Source organism: Salmo salar, chromosome ssa05 (genome assembly GCF_905237065.1).
Source record: "Salmo salar chromosome ssa05, Ssal_v3.1, whole genome shotgun sequence".
NCBI lineage: Eukaryota > Metazoa > Chordata > Actinopteri > Salmoniformes > Salmonidae > Salmo > Salmo salar.
The window spans coordinates 68,271,958-68,292,286 of NC_059446.1; the positions used below are offsets into that span (position 1 = coordinate 68,271,958).

Genomic DNA, 20,329 nt, shown 5'->3' on the forward strand with positions numbered 1-20,329 from the left:
CTGGCTGTGTGCTCTTCTCTTCCTGTGGGTACCATCTAGTTATAACAGTAGTGGCATTAGCGCCCCAATGCCCCTGTCTGTGTTGATACACACAGCACACTGATGGAATCACCAGAGACACTTACGGCCTTCTCACATACCACATTCATTTTAACCAGGAACAACATTGTTAAGTGGGCTACATCGCCACGCATAAAAGCTATTACAATCCTCTATACATTATGGATACCTCCAACTGTCAGGTTCCATCGGATCAGGACAGCGCTGTGCTGTCTGTCCATTAGGCTTGTTCTGCACTGTAGGTTTTACTGGAACATTCAGACCTACATTCAGAACAGTGCTATTGTTACGTCATTAAGAGTGCAGTGGGACGGGGATGTGTTGGTCTGTTGGTTCAAGGTTGTGACAGAATTGGTGTTTTTGGGTATACAACACTAGCATGTAATGTAGGTGGCTTGATGAACCACACTCGTATGAGGACTGAGAAACTTTGCCTGAGTCCTGAAGACTTGTGTTCAATCCCTGAGCTAATGCCTCGACTTGAGTTCAGTGTTCTAACACGGTGTTGAGGTGAGTAGACAGACCAGATTCAACGCCAGTGAGACTTACACTGTACGTCCAGAGTGATGGTGGTATTGTCAGACCCCACCTCGTTGGTACAGTTCACAGTGTAGACCCCGGTGTCTCTCCTTGTCACATTCCAGATCTCAAACACTGTGCTCTCAGTAAAGTGGTACCGAGGATCCATTTCTGTTCATAAACACACACACACACACATACACACACACACACACACACACAACCACACATGCACGGACACACACACACACAACCACACACGCACGGACACACACACACACACACACACACACACACACACACACACACACACACACACACACACACACACACACACACACACACACACACACACACACACACACACACACACACACACACACACACACACACACACACACACACACACACACACATCCACAGCCACACAAAAATATTCATTATAAATGCATAAACCACATGTCCCTAAGCCACTCAAGGCTTATAAGTGACATCTAATGCTATATTATTGATTGGCCTGGAAAAATTCCCACAGAAACAACAGCCCATGTGTCAGACCACCACTGTACCACAGCACCCCTCCTTTAATGGCTGGGTAACCCCTCAGGGAGGTGGGTGCGGTGGTGGAGGTTGAGGTGGGAGGTTAGGGATAGGAGTGTGGTGGCTGTGGCCCGATGACAGGGAATTACAGACTACAAAGGGAAGCACAGCCGACAGCTGCCCAGTGACACGAGCCTACCAGACGAGCTAAACTTCTTCTATGCTCGCTTCGGGGGAAATAACACTGAAACATGCATGAGAGCACCAGCTGTTCCGGAAGACTATGTGATCACGCTCTCTGTAGCCGATGTGTGTAAGACTTTTAAACAGGTCAACATTCACAAGACCGCAGGGCCAGACGGATTACCAGGACGTGTACTGCGAGGATGCACTGACCAACTGGCAAGTGTCTTCACTGACATTTTCAACCTCTCCATGTCCAAGTCTGTAACATCAACATGTTTTAAGCAGACCACCATAGTGCCTGTGCCCAAGAACACTAAGGTAACCTGCCTAAATGACTACCGACCCATAGCACTCACGTCTGTAGCCATGTAGTGCTTTGAAAGGCTGGTCATGGCTCACATTTATACCATTATCCCAGAAATACTAGACCCACTCCAGACGTCTCCATCTGCAACTGGATCCTGGACTTCTTGACAGGCCGCCCATAGGTCAGGAAGGTAGGCAATAACACATCTGCCATGCTGACCCTCAACATGGGGCCCCTCAGGGGTGCATGCTTAGACCCCTCCTGTACTCCCAGTTCACCGACGACTACGTGACCACGCATGACTCCAACACCATAATTATGTTTGCTGATGACCGACAACGACAACTTATAGGGGAGGAAGTCAGAGATTGCAAGGACAACAACCTCTCCCTTAACGTCAACAAGACAAAGGAGCTGATCGTGGACTACCAAAAACGGAGGCCGAGCACGCCCCCATTCACATTGACGGGGTTGTAGTGGGGCTGTAGCGGGTCGAGAGCTTGAAGTTTGTTGGTGTACACGTCACTAAGGATCTATCATGGTCCACACACACCAACACAGTCGTGAAGAGGGCACGACAACATCTCTTCCCCCTCAGGAGGCTGAAAAGATTTGACATGGGCACTGGCTGCATCACCGCTTGGTATGGCAACTGCTTGGCATCCGACCGCAAGGCACTATAGAGGATAATGCGTATGGCCTAATGCTCCCTGCCATCTAGGACCTCTATACTAGGCGGTGTCAGAGGAAGGCCCACCCTAGTCATAGACTGTTCTCTCTGCTACCGTATGGCAAGTGGTACTGATGCACCAAGTTTTGAACCAATAGGACCCTGAACAAGCCATAAGACTGCTAAATAATTAGTTAAATAGTTAACCAAATAGCTACCCGGACTATCTGCGTTGACCCTTTTGGCACTAACTTGAAATATGCTACTGCTACTGTTTATTATCTGTCACTTTATTCCTAGTTCTATGTACATATCTACCCCTGCACATTAACTCGGTATTGGTACCATGTGTACAGTGTATAGACAAGTTAGCATTACTCATTGTGTATTTATTATTACTTTTATTATTGTGTTTTACTTTTCTATTATTTATCTATCTTTTTTCTCTCTGCATTGTTGAGAAGGGCCGTAAGGAAGTAAGCATTTCACTGTTTACAAAGCATGTGACAAATAAAATACAATTTGATTTGATTTGAACGAGAATCACATCAGGCAGGTTCACATTGCTGCCCGACCTGCCATGTTTTATTTAGAGCCTGAATGGCGGCTGATACGAACACAGTTGCTGGCTCAGCTGTAGAGAGTTAGTTGGCTGGCTATATAGAGATACCACAGGGAGAAAGGACGAGAGCAGGGTGGATCACCTTTGTGCAGCTCCTCCTTGCGGTAGAGCCAACTGCAGGAGACGACATCTGGATTAGCCGAGACCAGCAAGGGAAGGATGGCTGTCTCATCCTCCACTACCTGTATCTTCTGGGGATGGTCAGGGCTGAACTCTGGGGGATCTGACACACACACACACACACACACACACACTGTCATGACGTTGGCCTCTTTTGGTACAATATTGTGATACTCAGAAGAGACAATATAGCCATATTACCATAAAACTGTTTATATAATAGACTCAGTTTAAGACTTGCCTCATATGGGTGTATGGAATGTATTAATAAGGATAAAGCTTTTGTAAGACATTGAGATGCTATGTACTGATGTAATGTGATAGAATTGTATTTCTGTAACCAAATCTAACTCAGTCATAGGCACGCCCCAGGGACATATACAGGACCAGGCGTCATTTGACCAGCCTGTTCGATGGGCACTATAAAACACTCCCTGATTTACATTTCTCCAGACCAGGCCTACACTCTAGGGCCAGAGGTTTGACCATCCAAGTCCTCTACTGAAAGTGAACCATACCACGTGGTTAACTTTTAGAGTATTGATACCGACAGAATAAGAACAAGTCTTTGATATTAATTATTAGTCTGCAGCTAAGTAAATTATATCATCGAACACGAAGACCAACGAAACCACCATTCTATGACGACATTAATGAATGTCGCTCTGAAAGATCCATTCTAACCGAGAGAGAGAGAGAGAACGCGGACAAAACTCCCCAACAGAACTACTCTCCAACAAGAATCAGAACGACACACTGAGCGTAAATATATATATTGATTGCAATTGTTCCCGAATGAGTGAGCCTTCAATTATCAATTGTTAATGAACTCTGTGTAAACTTCTCAGCTGACCATTTATGACCCATTGTTCAACAGGCCGACCAGCCTGTTTAGCCCACAAGGGCACATTCCGATACCAATCCTTTGTTGACGATAATTACTGTTTGTATGTTTTTCTGTTAATTACTTAGTGTAGTAAATAAATGATTTTAAGACAATTGATGTATGGATGATTTTAGTAAAGACTGGGTTCGTGCAGATACAACAATTTACGACGTTTTGGAATGAGACTGGACTAGAGGTAAATACCCCATTTAAACTTAGAAGATAATCGACCTATACTATAATAGAATATAATATTATAGTACAGGAAAGTTATATTAGGAAAATTATAGCTTTGTAATCTGAATATTCTCCTTGGTGCCCCGACCTCCTAGTTAATTACAAGTAAACGATTAATCAGTTTAATCGCGTGATAATAATTACAGGGAGCTAATTGATAAACATATCTTCCGTTTAATGGTACCCCCAAAGACACGACATATTGGTGCCCCCGTATGAGGACTCAAACTAAAACGCACGTTGGTTCAATTTGATAATACATTTGGAGCCCCCGTGCGAGGAATCTAAGATAGAATTGGACTTTGCTGTGAAATTCTATATATCAATTGTGCAAACAGAATTGTACAAACAGCCTGCTATGTAAACAAAGTGATTGTGCATTTTCCATTGAGAGAAGCTATTTAGAATAGCTCCGGTCTTATGTCGATAGCAGTGAGGATTAAATTCCAGATTTAGTCCGTTAGGCCAAACGGTACTATTTCTGTCGGTAAATATTAACTTCTAGAGTAAGGTTAGAAATTAGAGGTTAGCTGTCCGGGAACCGAGCCGAGTGGTTTGCCTACCGTACTAGGACTGTGGGCAGACCGTATACGTATTTTTAGTTAGGTACCGTGTCGCTCCGGTCAACATAAACCCTAGCAGAGTATGCTGAATGGGGTTAAGGTGAGACGTCACTAGAAAACCCACCCTTTCCATAAGGGAAAGGATCCTATTTTGGTGCTTGGAAGGATACTCCTGAACCAAGTAGCAATAGCTTAGCATTACGGGTAAGCTAACAGAGAGGGAACATTTTACCCCCACCGTAACACGTTTAAAATTTCTCCGCTAGCGCGACGGAAGTCCGACCTTTGTACTTCCGTTTAAATTTCAGCATTCTGCACCCTGGTGGTGAAGAATTGCCAGTACATCTCTAGGGGAAATTCAAACGGGGAGCACGTCTCGTTCAATTTAACTAACAAGTGAAATTGCCAGATTTACCTTTTCAAGTGGATCTTTCAAATAATATCCAAAATTGATTGGGCGTCTACAATGAGACATGATTAACTTTTTCCAAACTTAACTTAGATGAAGCAATGCTCTCAGGTTAATTGAAAGTTAATTCCCAGATAGCCTATACAGGTTTGATATATCATAAATAGATTAATTAGTCAAATCTGCTTTAGCAAGGCACAGTCAGTAAAACCCCTTTACGGACGTTCAGCCCCAGGGAGGTGCGTACCCTAGTGGTGAAGGGTCCCAACATTTGAACTACGGTTTACACTTATGATATCCAATCAATGGAGATTGTATGGATTATCGTCTCATTCAATTTATTTAGTTAAATTGTCGAACATACCTTTCTAGGTTCTTCCAATTAAATGAGACAACTTAAACTTTGCATATTAACCTGGATGAAGCAACCTCTCAGGTAATTCAAGTTTAATACCCAGATAGCCTACCCAGGTAGGACTAATCATTGGCATTGATTAATTCAATTTGCTTTTGCAAATTCATTCACGTCCAACTTCCACAGTACTGTACAGTACTGATGGTTCATTAACGTCTATAAATAGATTAAAATCGTCTTTGCAGTTTTCCACATTCCAAAACCAAATTTTGAAAAATTAGGAAAAACAATTTTTTCCTTTCAAATGTTCTAATAATGTGCAAGCTATCAGAGGGGGTGGTTCCCACTCGCCCGCTAATTAGTGAACCTCCACCCGTAAATGGATTGATCTCTGACCTCAGCAGCGATAACAACCCTAATTATGCCATTAGTGGAAAAACAGACAACAATGTTTACGAGGCGCAGGCCTCGTAAAGGTTCTCTCCAGTCTAGCACTGATGTCTTGCCATCCGAGATTGCCATCTGTCCAATACCGCAGTGCACAGCTGAAGCACGAGCAGGTAACGGTAGACATAAAGGGACAGGTGGAGAGAACCGGGAAACCAATGACAAATGCAGAAAAAGGAAAAATTCTGCTAGCTATGGAACTGCGTTCGAAAACTGAACAATTAAATGTAATTGCAAAAACGTATGACGATGAACAAGCACAAGCTCTTCAACAAAATCGTTTTCTACAGGAACAACTCGATTTAGCCAAAACTAAATACGATGATGTCCATGCCAAACTAGATAAATCTGAAGAGTTATCTACAAACAGGAGCGCTCAACTTGACAACATGCATGCTGTTTTGTTGAATGTTACTCAAAATAACACGGTGCTCCTCAAAGCGCTGCAGACAAAAGACGATCAGTTAATGAACACAATGACAAAGTTGGATGATAAATCAGCAGAACTTATTGAAGTCGCTGACCAAATGAATGATGAGAGAACTCAGGTGATGAGGTTGGAAATATTGATTTCTAAGCAAGCAGAGGAAATCTCATCACTGAATCTCTCGCTCCGTACCTCTATCTGCAAACCATGACAGATAAGTTTGAGACCGAAAGGAGCAGGTGTGACACTCACGTGTCCAAAATCAGTACTCCAAGCGCTCAAGTGAACTCTGCAATGCAGCAGAATTCCACCCTTAGGTACCATCTGGAGGAAATCCAGAATGGTCACGCTCTACAGCGCGACTTCCCATCCAAGCAACCGGAGCACTGTACTCACAGGAGTGAAGACAATAGGTTTCAGACCTTGCCTCCCTCATGTGTCCCTCAGTCTTCTCCTCTTGGCCCTTCGGCACTGAGTAATATGGCGCCTCTTGGCCAACAACAACAAGGCTTGGCTTCTTCTCTTGGCCTTTCAGCCCCAATTTCTCCACAGGATGAAGCCAACACTCTCCGCCCGCTTGGCGCAGAATACCTTGACAAACTCGTCAAGAATTTCCCCACCTTTGACCCCGTTCCAGGTCAGCCAAACGACACTGAGACGTTCCTAGCTGACATAGAGGACGCGTTGGGTGGCTACCCGAACGCTACGGGTTCTGACAGGGTTTACCTGTTGAAGCGAACGTCGAATAGACACGTGACGAGGTTCATTCGTCTACAACAGCAACACGTGCTAAATGACTATGCTAAACTTGCCACAGCTTTGAAATTAGAATTCAGTGGTTCTGCGACTCGCAAACACGATAGCTCACTGGCTAACACCGTCAAACAAGCTCGGAACGAACACCCACAAGCTTTCTATCATAGGCTTCGTTCAGCTTACTTTGGCCTACTCACAGAAACAGGAATGGAAGAGCTGTTACCATTCAAACAAATGTTTCTGTCGAACATGTATCCCACCTTCATTACCTACTTGGGCCCTGCAGCCCACGTTGGCTTGCCTATCTTACAACTCAGAGAGCTTGCAAGCACAGCTTTTGAGGCATCAAAAGTTCACAACGCTAAGAGCCCTGACCACTCAGTTTTGAAGTTTAACCAGGAGCACTCACTCCAGTTAGAGGGTGCATTATCAGGTATTGGAGCGTCTAGAGATGACGCACAACAACAGTTTCTACCACGAAACCATGATTCCAATAACCTCCGCGGTCGAAATAACTGTAAAGTACGTAGCCATCAACATGACTACCGCTACAATCGACCCGTTCGCTACGTTCCTGCACCCAACCCACAAAAAGTGTCAGAGCACAAGGGTAACAAAGGGTTGAAGGACGACCAAAACGTAGACCAATGTTCTCCAGAAGTCCCACTACGGGAAGAACTTAAGCGAGAACAATTTGAGAAAAGGGTAAAAGACAAGTCACAAGGACTAGACAGGGAATTACCGGACACCAGGTCCGCAGGAATTAACACCCATAGCATGGACGTTAAAGTTCAAATTTCTCCCGCTCTCATTCAAGACCCTATCCAGGGCCCGCTTGATCAAGAAACAAGCCCCCGGGCTCTGTCTATAGACTCTGATACAAAAGTTGCGAAGAAAAAGGTCAAACGCTTCGTTAAAGCCAAGCCCACTCAAAATCAGAAAAGTAAATCTGCTTCCATCTTGAACAGACATGGCACATCACGTCGTTGCGAACGACCACTCCACTTTGTGGGGAATATGTCCACTAACCACGAATCTAAACGGCCATACCTGGAAACAGTCCTGGAGGACTGCTTAGCTTGTCATGCGCTACTTGATTCGGGTGCGACAATATCACTCATCTCTCAAACATTGTTTGATGATCTCAAAAGGGCTTTGAAGCCAACTAAACGTTGGTTAAAAGTGGAACGATGCGACACTAAACTTCGAGGGGTCACTCAGACTACCTCGCCTCTCACATTGAGAGTCATGCTGAAACTACACTTCCAGGACGTATCGCTCGTTCACCCTGTGTATGTTACCAGCCTCGAAACTGTAACCCTGCAACATGGAGCAGACTTGATGGATCGGTTACTCCCATTGATGGATTGGAAAACCAACCAGGTATGGTCACAGGCCACAGTGCCTTCTCCACTGACCACACCGTCTCCCCTTAACGCTAGCTGCAATGCAGTCCTTCACGAGGGGTATCTGTCGAAAGCACCCCTTGAGAAAAAGACGTTTAGAAACCTCTTGGTACAAAATCCGATCCATGGAGATAGTACGATATCTCGACACGTTCCATCAGCCAACCTGATTGACCATTCTTTTCATGATTTCGAGCCAGCTGTCTCTGTGAATAAGCAACTTCCCTCCTCCTTGCAGTCATGTAATACGGTAGTTGAGATGAACTTTTCTTTCCCTTTGGACACTTCCGCAAGCACTGCGGCCGTCCCAGCAAGAAAAACATTGATGCGCAGAGTATACTCTGCTTCCGATGATACACCTTCCGCTTTGTTGGGGACTGTCGGCCCTGACAATGACACTAATGGCGTCAGTCCAGCAACTGACCCGATGACTCCCACTTGTGAAGCACTTTGCGATATCACAGACCGATATCCTCGTCTCAGTTCACAGGTAATGAAGAGGTTGCCACACGCGGACGCGGTGGTGACTGACATGCCTCGACAGCGACTGAGCGTTTTGAAGCACAAACACCAGGAGATTTGGTTGAAAGGTTACAGCCACTCTCATAAAAACGCGGCCGCTGACAACTCGTACATAGGGTCCGACCTTTTCATTTGCGCATCGGACACCAACACCACCCGCTGGTGGGGGGGTCCCGAGGCACAAAGGGGGGGAATAGTAGCCCAGACCCATGATGAGCCTCATCGAGGCCTGTGGGGGGGTCGAGACTACGGAAAACACCGTACGAGGCCGCCAGAGAATAAATCAAATCTAGTTGTAAACTCTCCTATGAGAACAGTGAGGAGCAGACAGGCCCCTAGACGGGGATTATCTTAGAAGACATCTAAGATAGTACTGAGGTGTACCACACTGGTCGTAAAGGAAGTCCAGTGGACTTGTCTACCTCCAAAACTAATGGCATCAATAATCATTCTTTGCCATGCGTAGGTTCAACTACAATACAACTAATAAAATACTCCAATCATGTGTTCCGGTAGATAATATTTCAGAATAAATCGGTAGGATAACTGGTCCCCTTGAGTACCAGTACCAATACCAGCTACAATCAGTAAGAAGGTTAGAGACTTAACAAATCAAATTACCATTGACAACAGCGACATAGGAGTCACTCAGAGTGCAACACGTGGAGGGGAATCTCCAGTGCACTCTTCCAATGGTTAACACACATGTCACTAATAAATAGGACCCTCCATTCAGGAATAAAATTATTAGAAGTCATGAACCATGATCACACCACCTATGACTGGTCCAATACTTAAAGAGTACTTCCGTCGTGAGGTTAGCTCCTCCGTGGATAACATAGCTATGAAATAGACTTCATACCTATCGCCACTACAATAGTGGAAGACAGTGACTTGTAGAAAACTACTACAGACTCCCTTGACACCAATTCTGACTGACCTCCAGGCATTGACCTGAAAATTACCTGATTACGTCAGACTCATTCTGAACAAGTTGTAATCTGCCCGGATACTTGGTTTTCTTCCCTTGACATGCGCGCTTGTGTAAGCATAAACGCACATGCACAACGGAACATCCAATTAGGATTTATGCTAGGACCACTTAAGGGCCCAAGCAATATACCAGCCTTAGTAAAGTTGAACATTTACTTCTAGGCCTTTGACACTACAGCACTCACCAGTTTTCTTCCCAGAAGTCCGTAGGTCATACCTGTAGACTGCCCAAAACTAGTGCATTACAGCTGTAGACTTATCATATAGTTATCAACTTAGGATAGCGCCTAAGCAACACACCAAGTAGGAAAACCCTAGATATGGCATTAGAGACAATGCCATGATAATCATTTTGCCAGAACATTGGACGTATATAGAATACAGTCCAATTAGATGATATTTTTTGTGTGAACTATATTTTGTATATTTTTGTTTTGTTTATGCTTTCATTCCTTTTCGGTTCAGTTCCTTTGACACTTAGGAAGTGATAGAGCCATAAACAAAGTCCCCATACAACCATCACTTAGTGCCACAACGCCGCTCATTGGGGAATGAATGTAATTATATATATTTCATGAGTGTGTGTGCGTTGTTAACATCTGCCTAAGTTACTGCCCAGATCTTCCAGTCTGGACGACAGGTCCGGAACGGCGACCCCAAATCCGGACACTCACAGCCTATCCTTGTGGCGGCATGCCCGCTGTCAGAGAGACTACCAAGGTAAACCACCAGAGGGGGGGACCGCAACGGCGATCACCAACCAGGACATCCCCTGGCCCTTCCTGGGGTACTTTACAGCTTCCAGGGAACCTACCAAGGTACACCAATTGAGGAGACCGCAACGGCGATCACCAACCGGACATCAACTGCCCATCCTTGTGGTGGACGGCTCCGCTTTCAGAGAGCCTACCAAGTTCAACCACCAGAGAGGACTGCAACGATGATCTACCAATGGGACATCACGTGGTCATGATTTTATGTTGATTTGTAACTTGCAGGATAAACAAGATCCAAACCACCAGGGGGGGTATGTCATGACGTTGGCCTCTTTTGGTACAATTTTGTGATACTCAGAAGAGACAATATAGCCATATTACCATAAAACTGTTTATATAATAGACTCAGTTTAAGACTTGCCTCATATGGGTGTATGGAATGTATTAATAAGGATAAAGCTTTTGTAAGACATTGAGATGCTATGTACTGATGTAATGTGATAGAATTGTATTTCTGTAACCAAATCTAACTCAGTCATAGGCACGCCCCAGGGACATATACAGGACCAGGCGTCATTTGACCAGCCTGTTCGATGGGCACTATAAAACACTCCCTGATTTACATTTCTCCAGACCAGGCCTACACTCTAGGGCCAGAGGTTTGACCATCCAAGTCCTCTACTGAAAGTGAACCATACCACGTGGTTAACTTTTAGACTATTGATACCGACAGAATAAGAACAAGTCTTTGATATTAATTATTAGTCTGCAGCTAAGTAAATTATATCATCGAACACGAAGACCAACGAAACCACCATTCTATGACGACATTAATGAATGTCGCTCTGAAAGATCCATTCTAACCGAGAGAGAGAGAGAGAGAGAACGCGGACAAAACTCCCCAACAGAACTACTCTCCAACAAGAATCAGAACGACACACTGAGCGTAAATATATATATTGATTGCAATTGTTCCCGAATGAGTGAGCCTTCAATTGTCAATTGTTAATGAACTCTGTGTAAACTTCTCAGCTGACCATTTATGACCCATTGTTCAACAGGACGACCAGCCTGTTTAGCCCACAAGGGCACATTCCGATACCAATCCTTTGTTGACGATAATTACTGTTTGTATGTTTTTCTGTTAATTACTTAGTGTAGTAAATAAATGATTTTAAGACAATTGATGTATGGATGATTTTAGTAAAGACTGGGTTCGTGCAGATACAACAATTTACGACGTTTTGGAATGAGACTGGACTAGAGGTAAATACCCCATTTAAACTTACAAGATAATCGACCTATACTATAATAGAATAGAATATTATAGTACAGGAAAGTTATATTAGGAAAATTATAGCTTTGTAATCTGAATATTCTCCGTGGTGCCCCGACCTCCTAGTTAATTACAAGTAAACGATTAATCAGTTTAATCGCGTGATAATAATTACAGGGAGCTAATTGATAAACATATCTTCCGTTTAATGGTACCCCCAAAGACACGACAACACACACACACACACACACACACACACACACACACACACACACACACACACACACACACACACACACACACACACAAAGGGAGAAAAACGGACACAAAGAAACCATATCAGCCATGAAAGGCGACAGCAGTGCAAATGAAAGAATAACCTGTAGAGAAGCGGTGTACACCAATATCACAAAAATACTGAATTCACACAGGAGGCCGGGGTGAGAGGGAGGGAGAGAGAGAGGTAGGGAGAGAACGAGGGTGGGAGGGAGGTTCGGGAGGTTCGGGAGAGAGGCAAGGAGAGGGACAGGCATTAAAACAGCGAGTGACAGTAGTGTTGTCCAACAGCAGCTGCACACAAACACACAGTGACATTCCTTCATGCTCGCACGGAGCAGCAGGCTTTGAAGAGCTGGCTGCTTACAGCCTGCGAAACAGCATCAAAGAATAACATGGCTGTGCTGCAAAGCACACACACAATTAGAAGAACACTGCCGTAGAGCCTGACTAAACCACAGTCACAACAAAGGAATACAGTAACACTCACTCATACACGCAGACACACACACATATATACACACACACACACACACACACACACACACACACACACACACACACACACACACACACACACACACACACACACACACACACACACACACACACACACACACACTCACACGCACAAACACAGAGAACATCACAAACACACACAAACAAAACTGCCTTCCATGCACACTATCGTGTCACATTACCATCATGCTTCAAGCCTCACACACAGCAGCACAGACTTTCTTTTTCTCCTACTCATAACTGTGCACACATTTTCAATACTTTATTTGGATCCCCAGTGAAACAAATGAAGTATTCACAGTGAAAAAAAATTCATATTCACAGTGAAACAACTAAAGTATTCAAAAGCTCTGTATAACACACAGAGAGAAATAGACACATGTATACAACCCACCCACTCACTCACCCACCCACCCACCCACCCACCCACACTCTTCACCACTCACAGAGGACGTTGAGCTTGTAGAAGGTGTTGACTCCCTCAGACAGCAGAGAGCTGTAGGCCTGACAGGTGATCCTCTGGCCATGGTGCTGGGAGGACAGGGGGAGGGACAGGGTACTGCGTACTGATACGCCCCCAAACGTTGTGTTCTTAGGAGGCAGATCCACCCCTTTCAGCCTGGGAGAGGGAGAGATGAGAGGAGAACATTTGGCGGGTTTATTTTGAACATTCGATAAATCCGTGGCCGGGTTGCAGTTTTAATTAATAAAATAACAACTTCACAATTTTTTCTGTGCTTTGACAGTTGATTCATTTATTCTGTAGTGTGTGTGTGCCATCAGAGCGGAACTGAGACAGGCTGCTTGCACAGAATGCTCACAGTGGTGCTGAGGAAAACGTCAGAGAATGATAGAGGCCTCTAGTGGCCAAATGGCCATTTTATCATGGGCAGCGTCAGTGAGGGCTTCCACCATGCTTCCTTCATTTTAAAGTAGTCAAAGTATTCAACTGGGTGGGGATTTCCTATGGGTTGTAGCCTCGGTGGCGGTGCCCATGCTGTCACAGATGTTATAATGGCACAGATATAAAGATTAGCCCTCTATTTATTTACTATCTTGTAAAACGCATTATCCTCTCCTGCTTTCCCACTTCTTGCTCTTCCCCTCATGTGACTTTCACTCAGTACTCACCGATCTTACCTGGGCTAGCTAGCTAGCTAACTAACTTGTACACGTAATGGCAGCGTTTGATAACGCAAGTGTAAAGCCAACTCATGGAAAACAGTTCACAAGTTACAATTATGTTAACAGGATATTGTTGCCTAATTGTTGAAGTTAGCCCATGGATGGATTTTGACTCAGCGTACAAGTTTGTGTTGATGAGGGCAGTCCAAAACAGGCCCCTCATCCAGCAGGTAGAACAAGGCTTTTCAAAACTCAGTGAGGCCTATTGCTTGCTTTTGTCTTTTCAAATGGCTGCACGCAATCACATAATTCTTTCAATAAGCTATGGCATTGGGATAGGCTACTACTGTCTATAGGCCTATATGCCCTAGGCCTACTACTAGTCATAACAATTAAATCAATTGATATGATCTGGCGGTTTGCGGGCGGGTTTGGGTACAAATTACAGGCCGGGTTGCGACAGCTTTCTGTCATGATTGGCGGGTTACGGTGCTGCCGCGGTATTGTGGCAGGTGCGGTTTGCAAAAAATGGACCTGCACAAGACTGTAGTCTAGGGTCTCCATTGACTCCACGGCCCACAGACCGGCTCTGCTTAACCTGCCCTCCCCTCACCTGGTTGGGCCCAGGCTCCAGGAAATGTTGGCCTGGGGGTTGCTGCTCCCAGACAGACAGTCCAGACTGAGGTTTTGGCCCCGACGCAGCTCCTTCTGCTTGGCTATGATTGTCACACTCACTGCAGGGACTGGGGAGGGGTGGAGGGTAGAGGAGAGGGGACAAGACACCACTGTCAACATACTGAGGCTGCTGATTCCGTGTCTTTGTAGCTATATCTAGAATCTACCTATCATCTTGAATTAATTACCTATCATCTTGAATCCACCTATAGTCTTGAATTTACCTATCCTCCTGAATATAGCTAATGCTTTCCTCGTCTATTAGTCAGGTCCATAAAGGCTAGTATTAATCCACTCATGCCCAGAGCCCGGTCTGTCGGTCTTTAAGACTCACACTGGACCATGAGTTTGACGGAAGTGTTGAGGACCATCTTGGCCTTATTGGTGGCATTACAGCGGTAGGTTGCCATGTTGTCACTGGGCTGGAGGCGCACGACCAGTTCTTTGGAGACGCCTTTATCAGAGGGCACCTGTTTGGGGTAGTCTGATAACGCCTTACCATCCTGCGGTGTGGAGAGGAGAGTAGAGAATGGACGACATGGTACCGTACAGACAGAGAGTCTAAGCTGTTACAACTTTTAACAACTTAACCAATCGAAATGTATGTTGTCATACAATACACACATGTACACACCTTGTACCAGTTGAGGGTTCCTTTGGGGCTTCCCCCACTAGAGAAGCAGATGAGGCGTATGATGGTTCCTGATCTCAGAGGAAGCCCTGGGGGAGGGGCTTCTATCCACACTTTCTGAGGAGGGTCTGAGAGGGGAAGGTGGAGGAGGAGAGAGAGATAGGGGTGAAGGGGAGGGAGTACAGAGAGGAAGGGGGGAGAGAGAGAGTGGAGGGGGAGGGAGAGAGAGAGAGAGAGAGAGAGAGAGAGAGAGAGAGGGGGAGGGCGGGAAAGAGAGAGGGGGTTGTGTCTGTATTGTTATAGTTACAGAAAGCACAGATTGAGATTGTTGCAATTGTTACTGTACAATGCATAGTTATGTTCTGGTTATGCAAGGTTCTTTCATGGTTGTACTTGTCATAGTCATTCAATAGAGATTCCCTACAACCATTAGGCTTGTAGGGTTGTTGTTGTCATAGTTCTATCCAGAGACTCACAGAAAACAATGAGGTTGTTGGACTGGCTCTTGGAGAAGCGTGTGCCCTTGTTGAACGTCTCACAGGTGAGGGGCAGCCCATTCTCCTCCCGAGAGACAATATGGGTCAGGTTAGACATGGTTGTCTTCCCCCCGTGTTCTCCCTGGAGACAGGAAAGGACACATGACAACGTCAGGAAGAGACGGGAAGTTCTAGTGTCCCTGAACATTTTCCTTGGAGATACATACACAGTAAGCTGCTCACAGGAAATACAATAATAATACTGTTTTGATGATGGAAATTAGCTTTGTGGCTCTCTAACTCTTGTGCTCTACTTATATTGTGCCTGGTCCCTGATAATAAACAAACAAATAAATCACTTTCATATTCTTCTTCCTGCTCGCAAAACCCGTAATAAATGTAATCAAACCCCCATTTGCTCCTGCATGATGCTAGTGATGTCTGCTTGGCACCCCGGGTTTATCAAGGCTTTTATTGAGATGATTAGTGCAAAAGCCTTTTTCAGAGAGAAACAGACACAAGAAGGAACGCGTTCACAAAGAACCACCACTGATGTGTCAGTCTTTATTAACACTCAGATGTATTCAGGCACATTAAAGCTGGATAGAATGCAGCTGTAAATGCTAGATCAAATGAAAATTATTTCTCCAAATGAACAAAGAGCCGAAATAATGGTTCTCTCAACTCCCGTGTCAGCTTTTATTCACTTTTATCTCATTAACATACTAAAAAGCTGAGAGAAGAATACTGGAACACTTTTTGAGGCTTCACTCAGTGGCAAAGCCTTGTGTAGTATAGACTGAACAGTAGTTCTTTGTTCAGAGCGGAGAGAGAATGAAGAACAGATTTAACGTGGTTAAGGTGGAAACTCTACACGGGGTAGAATAATATGAGTTCTTTCAGAATCAAAGGCGTCTCTCACAGATGCTTGTCATTGGGGGCTCGAGATGTGCAAATCAGACTGCCTGAAGTCTGAATTAAGTATTTTAAGTGTGTATTGACTTCCGAGGTGTAGTTTGAAAGGTAATTTTCAATTCAATTTACAATACGTAAAGAAGCCACAGCAGGCAACCTAAACATGTACCGAAATTACAGAGGGTTATATACACAAAAAGTCAAAGACTTGTTTCCGTTGTGGTCCTCTATTGGTAGGCAAAGGGACTACAAAGGAAATCCCAGCCGCGAGCTGCCCAGGGACGCGAGCCTGCCAGACGAGGTAAATGCCTTTTATGCTCGCTTCGAGGCAAGCAACACTGAAGCATGCATGAGAGCACCAGCTGTTCCGGACAACTGTGTGATCATGCTCTCTGTAGCCGATGTGAGCAAACCTTTAAACAGGTCAACATTCACAAAGCCACTGGGCTAGACGGATTACCAGGACGTGTACTCAAAGCACGCGCAGACAAACTGGCAAGTGTCTTCACTGACATTTTCAACATCTCCCTAACCGAGTATGTAATACCTATATGTTTCAAAGATGCCACCATAGTCCCTGTGCCCAAGACTGGCAGAAACAGTTTTTATCTCAGCCTGGAGTTTGTTCCACTCTAGTGCTCTTGAATCGACATGGCACAAAATCTGTGGCACTGCCTTTCATGGTGTAGGAATGAGAGTCCCTAACAGTAGTAAGAGAGTTCTTTAGACACTGGGGGACTGTACATACACAGTTTCATGGGCCAATCTCAGCTTCAACTGATAGCCACTGTAGTTCACTGAGCTGAGAAGGGCCAACATGGGCCTGAGGGCTAAGATTCAGAATGACCCTTGACATTCTATTCTGAGCTGTCTGTAGCTTGTTCTTGAAGAACATAGGGTAGCTGCTGTACAATGTATTACACACCAAAGTGAGGCTGCACTAATGCTGCTGGAAGTGTTTTCTGGAAGCTTCCTTTATCTAGAAATGTGGATTTTCTGTTGGAAAATTACTTAATTACTTTCTGCCCCATGTGCTCCCCTGTCAGGAACCTGTCTGGTTTAGCTCACTCAAATATTTCCTGAGCTATTTCATGGAAGTAGGTTTATAGTGTATGATGCAGCAGTGGTGGAGTTAGGTATGGGCGACATGGGCAGCCGCCCAGGGCGGCATCTTGCCGGGGGCGGCACAGGGCACCCGCACAAAAAAATTAGGAATGGTGACATTTGCGCGATCAGTTTTCTATTGCTCATTTGCACGTCAAGTCAATGATATCATGTCACCGTGTGGGACTGTGGGTCAATTGACCTTGTCGGAGTCTGTGACCTTATTCTAGCTTGTGAGCTAGGCAGGCTACTGCCTGGGAAGGTCTCCCACTCAGAAGTATGAGATGGGGAGGGGGGCGGGTATAGGTTGACCTCAAGTCTCCCCACTGGAAGCCCGAGGTAGGGGGAGCAGTGGAATCTATCAAATAGTGCACCTCTAACTTTGTACAGTACTAATGCAATTAGTAAAATCAGTTACACTACGAAATGCTACCAAATAAACCACAATTCATTCATAATACTGTGAATATATAGTTTCACAGACATATTGTTGCTTTTTTGGGGGGGTTGTGCGAAATTGTTAAGAATAATATAAAACCAGTCTGCACACCACCAAGGTGAATTGGTTTAGTCTTGACTCTTGGTTGACAGTGTTGGGGGATGGGTAATGTATTGATGCTCGAGTGCCAAATCAACACAAATGGATAAGAAAAGGTCTAAGAGATCAGGTGCCCAGTTTAGGAAAAAGAGGAAAGAAGAAGAGGAGAAACGCGCAAAAGATAAAGGTATGCAGCTATGTCATCTCTTTATGAGTATAATATTATGCATGTAATGAAATAGGCTAGTGTTATGTTTGTTAGCATACTGTATGTTGCTATGTTACTTGCTATGCTATTACACATAGGGCGACAATATTCAGTTTTCTGTCCAACTAACTTACATAACGTTGGATATAAGTTCACACAGTTTCATCATGATAATGTGTGTAGCCTGCAGCAAAACGATTACAACCTAACTAGCCCATAATTGATTTGGTTAACTTTCATTGAGGTGACATCATAAAGGTTTTCTGTGATTGTACTTACTAGGTCCTGAGCTCAGTAGGGGGAATGTCCAATGCTGTAGGCTAACTTAAAATACGTCTATATTATGCTGATATTTTGGACTGCTGACTTCACACGACAGTAGTCCAGAACACCAAAACTGCATATTGAGTCTTTTGGGGTGTCTTATGCCTAGAATTAGCCAAGGAGGTTGTATGGTTCAATTGGTTCCTATTCTGAAAATTAATGACATAATGACATGTATATTTAATTGTGCAACAAATGTATTTAGGGTGTCAGACTCATACTGTATTTCAATGCAAATTCAGGGGCCAGCACCCTCTGGCACAGGCCAGGATGAGGAGCTATCCACCTCCTCAGCCACACAGGCCTCTTCAGAAATGATCTCAGAGCCATCCACCTCCTCACCCACACAGGTGTCTTCACAAACGTTGTCTGAGCCTGAGGATGAGGATGAAGACCCATTTGCTTCCACTTCTCCCCACCAGGATTCTTTGGGTGTGTTTGTTTTTTCCTTTTGCAAAGTTTTAAGTTTCCACATTGTAGGTAACAGTGATTATTTTATTATTACTGGATATGTATGTGGGATGTTCCACCACTATAAAAGCTGTGAATCACATCTGTAAACTAATGCCCATGTGCTCTCCATTAGAAATGCCTTTAGCAGCATCCCCACCACATCCTGCTGCTGAGGATGAACCCCTCTCTACAGACCCTGCTGACTGGCCGTCAGTTCTGACTGACAGAATTTGGACACAACTCGTTTGCAGAGGACCAAGTTAGGTACCATCTAATTTTGTTTTCCCAAGGAATGAGTGTGATGAAAGAAGTTGCCACCACCAGTATTTCAGGGAGACCTTGGTGAGTGGTGAAAAAATCCCTAGAAGATGGTTGGTGTATTCTGAAAGAAACAACAGCCTCTTCTGCTTCTGCTGCAAACTTATTTCTAAGAAGAAAATTAATTTAGCAGGACTGACAGACTGGAAACATATAAGTTATTTTCTGACTTCACACGACACCAGTCCAAAACACCAAAACACCAAAACTGCATGAAAACATGGAAAGAACTGGCAATGAGGATCAAAAAAGGGGAAACAATTGATAAGCATGATGGCACTTATGGAGCCTGAGAGGATAAGTTGGAGAGGGGTTGACACGTCTGACTGCTATTGTGCAGTCTCTGGCAATTAGAAATCTGGCACTAAGGGGAAACACAGAAACACTGTACTCTCCATCAAATGGAAATTTCCTCAAAGAGGTTGAACTGATGGCACAATTTGATCCAGTCATGAAAGAGCACCTTAACTGTGTCCAAAAAAGGACCTCGAGTCACACCACCAGCTACCTTGGCCACCAAATACAGAATGAACTCATTGATTTGTTGAGCAGCAAGGACGTTACAGTAATGGTGAGTGACATCAAGCTGGCAAAATTCTTCTCTATCATTCTAGATTGCACCTCAGATGTCAGCCATACTGAACAGTTGTCTGATGTGATTAGAATTGTGTCACTGAAGGAGGAGCCCCACATAAAGGAACATTTTATGGGGGTTTTGGAGGCAGAGGAGTCCACGGGCCAACATTTGGC

General features: G+C 44.6%; 1 protein-coding gene across 4 annotated transcripts in view; it reads right to left on the reverse strand.

The window, feature by feature from the left end:
• The window catches only part of nphs1 (NPHS1 adhesion molecule, nephrin), a 62,816-nt gene that overhangs the window by 11,359 nt on the left and 31,128 nt on the right, over positions 1-20,329 (reverse strand). For all 4 annotated transcript variants that reach the window (XM_045718654.1, XM_045718653.1, XM_045718656.1 and 1 more), the window contains exons 11-17: positions 15,720-15,861; positions 15,247-15,371; positions 14,947-15,115; positions 14,551-14,680; positions 13,259-13,431; positions 2,987-3,127; positions 610-750 (exon numbers count right to left, since the gene is read on the reverse strand). In XM_045718654.1, coding sequence (XP_045574610.1) covers positions 610-750; positions 2,987-3,127; positions 13,259-13,431; positions 14,551-14,680; positions 14,947-15,115; positions 15,247-15,371; positions 15,720-15,861 — 1,021 coding nt within the window. The remainder of the gene's footprint in view (positions 1-609; positions 751-2,986; positions 3,128-13,258; positions 13,432-14,550; positions 14,681-14,946; positions 15,116-15,246; positions 15,372-15,719; positions 15,862-20,329) is intronic.